This window comes from Trachurus japonicus, chromosome 12 (genome assembly GCF_045865225.1).
Source record: "Trachurus japonicus isolate A0001 chromosome 12, Traja_1.0".
In the NCBI taxonomy this organism is placed as follows: Eukaryota; Metazoa; Chordata; class Actinopteri; order Carangiformes; family Carangidae; genus Trachurus; species Trachurus japonicus.
Genome location: NC_140918.1, coordinates 27,764,592 through 27,777,378, shown reverse-complemented (window position 1 = coordinate 27,777,378; position 12,787 = coordinate 27,764,592). Strand labels below are relative to the sequence as shown.

At 40.4% G+C, this 12,787-nt stretch overlaps 1 protein-coding gene across 1 annotated transcript in view; it reads right to left on the bottom strand.

The window, feature by feature from the left end:
• Positions 1-12,787, bottom strand: part of LOC146977698 (ras-specific guanine nucleotide-releasing factor RalGPS1) — a 104,384-nt gene that overhangs the window by 17,255 nt on the left and 74,342 nt on the right. The window contains exon 11 of the mRNA XM_085794120.1: positions 5,366-5,433. Within this exon, the coding sequence (XP_085650246.1) occupies positions 5,366-5,433 (68 nt within the window). The remainder of the gene's footprint in view (positions 1-5,365; positions 5,434-12,787) is intronic.

Sequence of the window (12,787 nt, the reverse complement as noted above, 5' to 3'; positions counted from 1 at the left end):
AAGTCACAACTTACGACTTTGTAGCGTTCCAGGCAACCCGTAACTCGCGTTTCTCCGACCTGTTGCCTTTGAAAGTGCACTATAACGGCCACTCGTAACTTCCGACCCGTGAACTCGCACCAGATCGAACTGGTACGACTTCACAGGTCGGAAAAACACGAATTACGGGCTGCCCTGAACACACCATAACTTCTTGTCAGCCGACGGAGTTAGCAGCCCCCGCCCTCCTCTATTGGTCCTCGTCCCTACGTCACCACATTCAGGCGCATCCCTTGGCTGCACACACAGCCCTTCATGCCGTTCTTTCTCCTCATTGGATAAAGGTTGTAGGATACAAGGAAAGTTTTCTCCTCGGGTCAGAGCAGAGCAGAGTGACTGACAGACCCGTGTTTCGGTCCAAACACTCTATGTAAGTGATTGCTGTTGAAAGATATAACTATTTAAGACTTATATTAACACAAAAATACCGCTTACTTCTGCTTTAACACTAGAACCGCCGTGAGGTCATTTTGACCTCTCTCGCTTCTTAAAATGCATGTAACTCTGTTTGCGTTAAAACCCTATGTCTCCCAGTCGATGGCTTTTCCTAAAAGTGTGTTCTACATCATCGTATGCGTTTTCATGATTCTAGTATAAAAGAGAACGAAAAAAATTGTGATTTTACCTAGAACCGCCAAGAGGTCATTTTGACCTCCATTCATTCTAATGCAAAAATGGTAAATGGACTGCATTTATATAGCCATATATATTATATAGCCAGCCAGACACACAGCTCAAAACACTTTATAGTAATGCTTCACATTTATATACACACACATACTTTACAAAAAATAACAATAGTCGTTGCTAGGCAACCAATATAGACAACTCTTTATTTTTCTATTTTTCGAATAGTGTGTGTATAAAAATTTAGTCCATTTACCATTTTTGCATTAGAATGTATGGAGGTCAAAATGACCTCTTGGCGGTTCTAGGAGTACATGGAATGTTGGCGGTTCTGGTGTTAACTATAACTATAATTATGATGAACGATGACAGTATGATGAGAATAATAATAGTATGTGATTATATAGGATGGTATAATATGTATGACTGTGTGTATGACTAGATCATTTATAGAACCATAACTACCCACTACAACTGTTCTAGAACTACAACTATTACATGATGATAATCTATACATGTTGGACTGTATTACATATGACTGTATGTGATTTGATTAATATTAGATAGCTATAAATGTGGTATGATATATTATTAGATGATATAATACAGTATATCTGTTATTATTATTATATAGTTATAATTAGAATTATGAATTAGGACTTAGTGTGTATGTATGTAACTGTGTTCATATATGTATATAGCGACTTCCTATGTTATTTTTCTTTTACTTTAATGTTAACTGTGAATTTAAAATGTGATGTTTGTTTGTTTGTCTTGCGGACACCAGAATAGTGGTCACCATTGTGGCATCTAATGGGAATCCATTTAATGATAAACAATAAGAACACAGACTGTGATGTTATCAACTTACGCTGCTTTAGGTTCATGCAAAGAATGTACACAACCTGAGGAGGGTTACACCAAACATTACTATTAATCTGCATTGGTTGTTTTTTGTTGAGTTGATTAAACATGCAGTCTGTGTAGTTTGTATCTTGTCTCCTCAACATGTGTCTCATCATGTGGATGAGAAGCAGATGCAGGTGCCGGCAGCTGTAATCCTGTACGCAGGATCCCTGCGTGGACGGGGTTTTTTTTTTGTTTGTTTGTTTTTTTTAAACAATTTTGTTGGATTTTTAATATTCTATTTTGAATTAAAAGCGATGAGAACACCAGATCGGATGTTGTTATATTTTCTAGCTGCATCCACCCCCTGACGTCATGAGTCTAGGATCCAGAGGACATGCAGGAGATGAAGGAGTTTGGATCTTTGATGCTGAGTGTTTACACTGCTGATGTGGAGCGCTGATGAACACCGCCTCATCGAACTGGAACTGATGCTGAGTTTGATGTAACGCTCAGACACAGAGCGAAGTTCAAACGGACAGATCTACTGTTTCATTGCATTGTGTCCTGTGGCTTTTGGACTGTTTATTGTGGCGGCTTGGTTTGGTCTGGATGTTGTGTGTTGGCTGCTGTTGTCAAGATGATGCTAAATGAGGGATTCTGTTGCTTCGTGTTGACTTTTACTGCAGATTTCTCAGGGATATTTAATATAACAATATACTGCGGCCTCTTGTTTAGCTGACTGATGTTTTCTGGCCTGTTGGTCGGTCTCCATAAATCAGTCTCTCTCTCTCACTCGCTTGCTGGCTCTCTCGTTTGACGGACAGACAGATGTGTGTGTGAGAAACCTTAAGGCTAGAAGTAGAAACGTCTTGTGCAGATGATGAGATACAGTCCTGATGGCACCACTCTCCTCTGCTCACTGGAGCCTTTTGTTGTTACTTACTTTAGTTTTTGTTAGTTTTTTTTGTTTATTTGAATGGGACAGTGCACATTAATGGACATAACATGTAAATATGAATGCTAATTCCCGTCTGTAGTCCCAATAACATAAAAACAGTTCAACAGCAGTACACATTAGACATAATATAAAAGCCAGAGAGATAGAAAAAAAAAGTAGACAACACAAAAAGGCGACTATAACAATGAAAAACATATTGACAAACACATTCCACAGGTAGGGGGACCATAAGAGTTTTGTTCTGGGAAATAAAGTGCTGGGTTAAAGTGACGAGTGCTAAAGTGCAGGAGTGCATAGGTACCAGGTTGTATTGCACGATGCCCTATAAGGGTATTTATCAAAGTGCTAGATAGTATCGCACAAGGCCATAAAGTGCACATCAGTTTAAAGTGTGATGCCCATTACACCCAGTTGCACAAGCAGAAGTGTGTAGAAATTGCACAACATGTACAGTAATACGTAATTGTATTATGTAAGTACTACTAAAACTAAAATGGCATACACAAAAAAATATTGTGCACAATTAACTGAAAATAAAAACTCAAATGTTGCCCCGGCACTTTGTTATATACAGGTTACAGGTGGTTGCATGTCTGGTTTGCTTGTAACCAGGCTTTTAGTTTTCCCTTGAATGTGGTGAGAGTGGTGCTCTCCCTAATTGTGACTGGGAGGTTATTCCAGGTTTGCCCACCTTTTACAGATGAAACATTTTGTGGTCCTTCTGTGTGTGATCTCAAGGTCACCTCTTGTGCCTGATCTGGTACCCTTTTGTTTTGTCATCCTTGAGTGGGTACTTGTTATTGGAGCTACAGAAACTCTCAGGACGGTGGTTCACCACTTCTTCATGTCCTTATTGATACTTATGTGGATGGAAGCTTTGCTCTCACACAGGCGGACACAGAACACTCAGCTTTCTTTGATGTGGCTCTTCTTTATTACCCTGACCTATATCCAGCTCTTGGACCGGTCCTGGGGTATTACATCACCTCGGCCCGCTCCAAAATCACCCTCCAAATCCCAGCACAACACAAGAGAGGAAAATAAAGGAAGCGGACTGGCCCTCTGCAACATGTCCTAATGGAACTTTTCACTCAGCTCCCACTGCACCGGCCTGTCAGCACCGTTTACACAAGCAGGAGGAAACACATTTGTCTGCAGGCCTTAGACATGTTCGCTGCAGCCCCCTCACCTCCACAGGGACCTCAGAGAAGGAGAAGGGGGCTGGGGGTGGGGGGTGGAGGAGAAGCAGGAAGGGGCACAGAGTCTGTCCAATCAGCTGTCAGCACAGAGAGCTGCAGCGTCTCACCTCTGCTGCTCTCTTTTCTCCAGCGTGTATCACCTCTCCTGTGGTGTCTCAGTGTGGTGACACCGTGCAGACTCAGCTCGCTGGTACATTCACATCATCTGCTGCTGCTGCAGCTGTGACTCATGCATCATTGTTGTCTAAAACCCAATTACAACTCTCACTGCTATGAAGACAAGATGCAACTTTTTTGTGTGCAAAATCAGCAGCAGCGGGGAGAGCTTAGCAGTCACATCACATCCATAGACTGTGGGCTTTAGCAGCACTGACAGCCAGAGTGAAGAAAGGCTAATGGAGAGGCTAAATGACTAACTAATAGATGGACTAATAGGAAAAGGAGAAGCAGCTGGGAAAAGGAGATGGAAATTAAAGAGGGAATCCAGTCTTTTCAAATTCTACAATCTAATAATTTTATTTATGGATAGTTGATCTTCTGTTGAAATTGTGTATTTGGTGAAGTTAGATAGTGTTATCCTCACAATTTTTCTTTTTTTCCCCTTTGGCTAAATCTGGCATATTTGCAGAAATGTTTTTTTTTCTTTTTAATATGCTCTGTTCCTGTGAAATAAATAAGTAAATAGAATAAATAAATAATTGTTTTCTCCTTTTTTGTATTTTTGGGGCTTTTTTTTAGGTCTTTTATCGGTTGGACGGCAACAGACAGGAAAAACAGGAGACAGAGACATGCAGGACCACTGGTGGGATCAAACCGGGGACGCTGTGGCAAGGACTACAGCCTGGAATGGGACCCCTGCTCTAAACACTAAACAACACCCCAATGTTCTTTATTTGTAAATTAAATTAACCATTTATCGATGGATAACTTGTGCATTATTTTTAGCATTTACTAAATGTAATGCCTTAAATTAATCCTTTAATACTTTTCCTGTGACATCACTGATCCTCCACATGGGCGTCAGGTGTCACATCTAAACACACACACAGGCCACATCATGGAGGTGAATAAGGTGCAAGTCTCCGCAAAACCAACTGACAGTCAGTCTGCAGCAGTCTGCCTTGATGTTAGCAGCCAGATTAAAAATCTCTGGAGTAATTGTAACAAGTCTCAAGTCATGTAGATAATTATCACAGTGAGAACAGAGGCTCTCTGTCTTCCACCTGGCGTCTCATGGCTGAAAACCAATACAACCTTTCAACAACCGTCACCCCGGTGTCCCAGCTCTCTTTTCGTAACCCGCAATCTTTTGTTTATGATAGTTAAGACTACACAGGTATACAACATATACGATGTTAAGACGTGTATAACGTTATCAACCGCTCCATGTATTAATTTTTGGTTGTAAACAAATGCGAGGGAGAGGAGGGTTACCAAAACAGCGGAAAAGCGACCAGACTTGCATAGTTCCTCTTTAAAACCATTGAGGATTTATCCAAGTCTTAATTCTAACAGTCTTTCTGTACAATTGCAGTGTTCATTCTGTGTAGGCTCGATTCACCAGCCTCATGTGTTGTGAAGGTGATTTTCTACCATTACAACCAAAATGTGACCCATTTAAAGTGGATCACATGTATTTGATGTTGTTATTCTGACAAATGCAGAGAAAAGCCAGTGATGCTGTGTGTCTCACCTGCCAGGTCTTCTTTAGAGGAGGCGATGCGAGGGGAACTGTTGCCGGGTTCAATCTTCAGAGACAACCTGCAACACAGACATTAGACACATAAATCATTAGACACATGAGCCCAGCGCTGCTCTCTGATCAGCTCATAGTTACTACTGTGCACACAGACACACTCGCTGCTGTTATAATGTTATATTAGGTGAGTTTAACTTCAGAGTTAACTAACCAGAAAATGATGCAGAAAGTTTGAGTCTAAACTTTGTCTCTGAACCGATAAAAAAGGAAAAGGAAATTATAGGCCTTTTTACTCCAGCTGCAATTTATTTAACCAAAGATAATTAAAGAAAAATCTGAGCCAGTCGATGGCGAGTCTCTGAGCAGGGGCCATTAGCTGGATGTGTGAGATTCACAGCTCTGAGGTGTCGGAGGGAACTGGAAGATAAAATTCACAGCTTCTCTAAACAGGAAGTGTTTCACTCTACACACCATTTATACCTCCCTGAGGTTTATTTGCATATATTAAGGCTATTTGCTTCCATTTCAGTGATTCTGCGTTTGGCTCCAAGTGCTGCCAGAACTAGCCTACACTCAGAACTGTCCCTGAACACATCCTGTATGAACATGGACAGAGCTGCAGACACAGGTCACTCAAAACACTTGTCTTACTGTCATTTCATTCTTAATAATACACATTTACATGTACAGTATGATGTTTTAACTGGAATATTGAAAATCAAAGACTTGATTATTAGTATTGTCTTGGCAGCTAATTAAATCAGCAGTTATAAGAAAAAATGTTTTAAAAAGTGCTATATACAAACTATGATACAAAGTTTTTATATGAGAGTTCCAACCAAGTGATTTGATTGGATGAGACTTCCCATCACTGCTCATATACATCACAGTAGAGCAGCACTGGAACTTATAAATACATGTATCACTCCACTTTATAGGTGTTGATAAGTGTTAGATTGACGGCTGTAGATGGTATCAAACTTTGCAAAAAGGAAAGTATTTCCTGATATGTGAGTAGGTGTGAGGCTGTTGCCAGGTGGTCTCTTGTTTCTCTGAGGTTTGAGTTCAGGATTGTGTTAATATTTAAAGGGATATTTCAACATTTTGGCAAATGCCTATTGCCATTATCCCTATAGATTTAGGAGTAGGTTCAATACCTTTAATTGTCGGTGCAAGTTGTTTTTAGAACGGCGGAGCAGAGATGTGAGCTGCTCAGCTAACGCAACGGAGGCTCATGGTATTTCTACGTTTCCCTCATCAAACTCATCAAATACACAATCCAAATCCAAAACGCTCTCATGGACAAGTTGTGACCTGCACATTCGCCACACTATGAAATAATAACATATGTAACATTACAACACATGAAGCAGGCGAATTTGCCAAAATGTTGATATAATGTATCTCTATAACAGTGACTGTTGTACATCTAAATATAAATCAATATGTAATGAATATATAAAAGCAAGTGAAAATGATCAGAGGTGGTGTGGTCTGTATTAAATGTTGATTTACTTTTCCAGTGATCTGGGGTGGGCACCTGAGTCTGAACCTGGAGCAGTCTCTAACTGTCTGCACACGCTCAGTTTGGTCTGGCACTACTGTGAACACTCCACCTAGAAGTTATTCCTTGGCAAATGGGCTTCTGCTCCTCATCACCACATTTGGAAAGTATTTCTTGAAACACTGACAGGGGGGGAACTGTGGGTAAAACAGCCATTAATTATTGAGCGTAGGTTCGGTTGTGTTTATGAATGACTGTTTAAATGGCTGCGTTGGCGCCAAAGAAAAACACAGGGGGAGTGCCATGCAAAATTCAAACACAATCTGTCATGTGTAATGTCCACATTACATCATACAATCAGCCCGGTTTGATCTGTGCATCTGTTTTCTCTCTCGTCACTGCTGTCATTAGTAATGCTCTGTGACCATCTCACCATCTCAGCCTCAGGAACAGGCTGCAGTTTCCAGCAGCGATGCACGACACACACATTTTATCCATTTACAGCTACACTGATTCATGTTGCAAACTTTCTCTGGCACTTTGCACTCTTACTGCTGTGCGTTAGTGAGTTATTCTTTCTGAGTTTACATGCATTATTATGTTGCATTTGCAATGTCAAAGAAGTAGTGTTCATTTTGTTTATGGAAATTGAGCTGAAATATGTTTGTCAGCAACTATAATGAAACCAATAACTGTGACTAAATCTCTTCAGTGTTGTTGGTGAACAGGATGTGAGGGTTAGTTCAGCCGGGCTCAGACAGTGCGTCCCTCAGATAGATGGACAGATGGATGTCAGTTTGTGGCAAACATACGCTCACCTACTTGAAGTGGACACACCCTCAAATATAACTTAAAACCTATGTAAAAACTAACAGGTGAGATTGTTATTATTATTATTTTATTTATTTTTTTAAGTAAAGCATTATAAACATAATGTTACATAACACAGTCTGATATAATAATGGAATAAAATGTTCCATCTGTTCAGAAAACAGTCAGGCCAATCATATCTGTCTAAAACTAGGAAGGTTAGATTTGACGGACTGAGATGATGTCTCTGCCAAACTGCATTTATTAGTCAAAAATTGTATTATGCAAATTTGGGTTTCTCAATTAAATACTCATTATTGATCGTGACTAAAACTAGAGAAAAATGTAAATAATTAATAATAATCAACTTTATCCACATCCTTCATACAAGAACTGAGGCACCAAATGCTTTTCAACTATCTGCCAATACAACAGGTTTATTGACCAATGACGAGAGTGAAAACTGAGGTCAAAATAAAAAAGGTGAGGGTGATGTAATATGACTTTTGATCTCAGGACTGAATCTATCGCATTAACACCAGCTGCACTTTCACAAGCACATTAGACTTCGTTACCTAAGCAATGAGAACATTCATCACGTTATATCCCTGCACATGTTATACCTCAGCATATTATGAGCTATTAAGTAATCCTGATGTGAAGTTTTCAATTGAAATTCAAAAGTCATCCCAAAACTGATGGAACAAACTATCAGAGCTGAGCCAAGTACACCCAAATCCAAATATTGATGGATTATTACTCCGTTTGCCTGAAACACTGAGTCTTATTTATTTTACCAAGACCTCAGGCACATATTTATAAAAACACATATGTATACTGAACTTAACTTGTTATCAGAAATCAAATACAGATGTATCAATACATGAACGACCCAATCTGACACCAAGACAAGGTTCCAATTCAAACCAACTGAATCTTCAGCGAGGAAAATGCTGAAGATGATGAAGATTACATGGTGTCGCCTTGACCATCTGTTATTCACACTGCAGGACAGTCCAGAGGTCCCCACAGGATTCTTTCCCTTTGAGCTGTAGCTGCTTCTGGAGTCCAGGCACCATTACGACTGAGGTGGACTAGAGTTTGTGCTGGAACTGCCAGTTTGAGTCCGTGTTGCACATTACCACTGTTTTTGTTTTATTGTTCAGCTCGGAGAGGTCTGAGACATGTTTGGCTGCAGCGGGACCGTACTGATTTCTCCTGGCTCTACACTGCTCCCAGTGACGACTGGTGACTGCATAACCCACTTGTGGGCAATACAACAAGCTGTAAACACACAGCCGGCACAGAACAACACTAGCATTCATGTGCTTCTTGAAACTGATCCTGAAGTGAGCGCTGAGACAGAAGCAAATAGTAAAAGCTGAAAGAGGCTAAAACTCATCAGTACCTTAGTTCTTGGAACTGCTGTTAATCCATCTCACTTGTGGCGTTCCTCAAGGGTCTGTCCTTGGCCCATTATTATTTTCCAATCCATATTCTCCCCCTGCGTCACATCATCCTTGAGCATAATACTCGTAATTTTAATGATTATGTACAGCAGTATATTCCACTGAAATCTCCCTTCATCAGCCTGTTTTACTACCTGCCCAGCTGATGTTCTTCAGTTACACAGATAAAGTCAGTTCTCGGCTCCAGATCTCATTCACTCCACAGCCTTGGCGGCTGATGTGAAGCATGCTGTTTTATTTGGCCCTGACTGTGTTTTGATGGTCAAATGAAGAGTTGTTCAGTCATGGCTTATGTACCTTAGAAAGATCTGTCAGAGATCTGGTACCGCTCCTTACTCATGTCTCAGCCAAAGGACACTGTAGCAAACCACACCTCAGAACTTGATGAAATTCAGACCAAGCTCGTGTCAGCCTTAGATAACAGGTAAAGTACACTAACTTTGCAGTGGAGAAAATAATATGATAAATCACAATTACAAATGAGCAGAGAGATGTATATAGACCATTAATCCAAAGAAAAATTAAGAACTGGGTTCAATTTCTTATTTGGACACATTCTGGTCAGGGCATTTCTAATAGAGCCAAACATTTCCTTTCCAAAAATGACTAAAGTAAAAATAAAATTTGATAAAATAATGATTTTTGTCTTTTACTCTGGCCAACTAAAAGACTTCACAGACGGATTCCTTAACCCATTTATAACACACAGCTTAAATTCATTAACAAACAGCTACAAAGCCTCAGGGCATAAACTAAATAAAGTTAGATAAAGTCAAAAGGAAGTAGGAATGCGATCTGGGAACAATATGCGTCAGTGGGCTGTAATGCTCTGTGTAGCCAGTGTTCTTGGGTCAGACGTCTAATTTGGCCTAGCAGGGGCGGTTTAAGATATTACATTTAAACACACTTGAAGCCACACACACGATGAATCCAGAGTTATCAGATCTTTGCATATTGTTTCTGGAGCTGCCTCCACGTCTGCTGGTTTTGGATTTCAACAACACAAACACTTTAAAAAACCTTCAGGCACCTACAACGTCCTGGAGCAAGGAGCTGCCTACTGGGACTGATCATGAGCTGCCTGGCACAGAGTCAGCAGCGCTCTGCAATGTGAAATCTGAAATGTATCATATTTATCAGAGATGAAATTCCTCTTAATCAATGGCTGCACACTGATAGAAGCATCATTGCTTTTCCAGCTTTTTCCAGCTCATGTTCAGCCAGATCTGGGATACCTGGGAGCCACTGAGGCTCAAAGGATAAAGTCAGGGCCGATAGACGTGGCCTGGAAAAAGATGTGGACTTGTAGCATGGAATGATATTACAGTGCACTTTTCTTTTTAAAAATCTTGGTTGTTTAGTTTCGTTTCATTTTATTTGAATACAATTTGTCTTAGTTGATTACATTTTCTGCTTTCCACAAAAGGTTTAACCAAAATTAATTTTGGGGAAAAAAGTCATGTCACAAATCAGTGTTTTTGACATTAAATAAGGTTTTAAAATACACTACAAAGCCAGAGGTGACCTTGCTTCACCGTCTGTCGGTTCTCTGTACCAGAGTCTGACTGATTCTGTTGACTCTTTTAGACAAGTTTTTAGCCGATTGGATGTTTTTACCTTTTTTATGATATTTATTTATATTGTGTAATCTTAATTGCCCTGTTATGCCACTCTTTTGTTGGTAAGCACTTTGTGATAATCTCTGCTATAAAAATGAAGATTAACTTAAAAAGTCACACATGTTGTTGGGGAGGGACCGGCATCTGGAGGGGGGGTGAGTGGAGGTCACAGTTGTGTCAATTTTATCTGGGGGGGGGGGGGCTCACGATGCCAGACTTGAAAAGTCATTGTGTCAAACTTTGGTTTAATGTGATCTCCAGACCACACTATGGAGCTCAACTGTTCACAATCAGTGGGATCAGTGTCTGTACCAGCTCATTAGCATTTCAAACTAATCCAGATAAGAATACAAGTAAATGTTGCGTGAAAATTTTTTCTAAGTTTGTTCATTTTGTCTGTTTGATGCTGTCGATTTAGACTTGTTGTTTTCCATTGCATCATCTGTAAGAATGGAAACTGGTGGAGAGGATTAAATTTACGGCCTCTCTGCAGGGCCCTGCATCAGGCTGGATGCAGCCAGCTGACCCCGCGCTGACTCTGGATTTAACACATTATTGACTTACAGGGCCGACAAAAGGCTCCGAGGACGCCTACACACATGTCCTGCAGAAAAGCTCCTCTCACATTTCAGCTTCAAGTCGAACGCTCAGGTCTGGAAAGTGTATTTCCTGTCTGGCTGACGTCAGCGTGTGTGCTCAGGTTAATGGCGACCTCTGAGAGGCTGTGGTCACCGTGCAGCTCCCCATGGGCTGTTTGTCTTTCTTCACTTGCACCAATTGGACTGCTGCAGTAAACATTTAAAAAGGTATTTTAGTGAGGCGAGTCCCTCAGCGTTAAACACAATTTATCATTGTTCTTCTCAAAAGTTCAGTGTTTTAAAAATGGATGTAGAGAGTAAAACTCTTGCCTATTTTTTTATGCGCACTGGGAAGAAGCATGTTGACGTCATATTCACATCATAGCAGCAACAACACATAAAACTTACTCCTTCAATTACAGTTGTCTATGTCTAGACTGAACATAATACATGCAAACATCAATATATTTCTAAGTATTGTAGCAGCTGCACGTGGAGAGAGTGACATGATGTTTCTTTTCCATAAACGAATCAGAGTTTAATTTATAATTAAGGGAATTCCAACGTTCTTGTCACCTGCAAACTATGTGCAGAGAGAGGGAGCTGACAGGAGACACACTGCAGCCGGTGTGAACACACACGTGTGATTCGTTGCAGCAGCTGAGTGACGCACACTTCGTCACGCTGCCACCACGTGTCCAATGTGTTCCCAGTTTTAGGTGATGCATGTTGTCTGTGGAACTGACTCATGCTCTATTCTTTTCCTTTTACAAATAAACATGCAATAAATAAATAAATCAATAAGAACTTTGAAAAGTTCTTCTTAATAAGTCCCAGTGGCAGCAGCAGAGCAGAGTCACTCGGTGAACCAACACACATCACCCAGCCGGCAGTGAACTGACCTCACCTCTCAGGCTTAGAGCTGAGTTTTTAGTTCATCTTGAGTCAGTATAAGACGAACCTTTATAAATTCCTTAATGATGATTTATCGTCCAATAAATGAAGAATTCTAATTCAACACATCATTTGAATACGGTCCCATCTCTCACTAGCCTGGCTCCGCCCACCTATGTGCTTCCACTCAATCTTCATTTCCCTTCAGCACTCCGCCTGGGATTGAAATGCTGTTGCAGGTTTTCCCCTGCAGAGGAGAAATCAAGCCCAACTTTTTTTTTTTTTTTTCTTAAACCTCCCCTCCCAGAACACCCAGTAGGCTTAGTGTTGCAGACATTACAACAGTTTAATTGGACGTTTCAGCGTGTAATTCAGCTATATTCATTACATTTTGATTGATTATTGTTGTAAATTGATTCTTTTGTTTTTTGAAATGACTGCAAGAGTGCGCCAAAACAGAGAGCAGCGTGTTGCGTTCAAGTGTCACCGTTTATATTGGTTTAAGTTTAAAGTAAATCACATCTTTCTAATTGGCAGGTTAA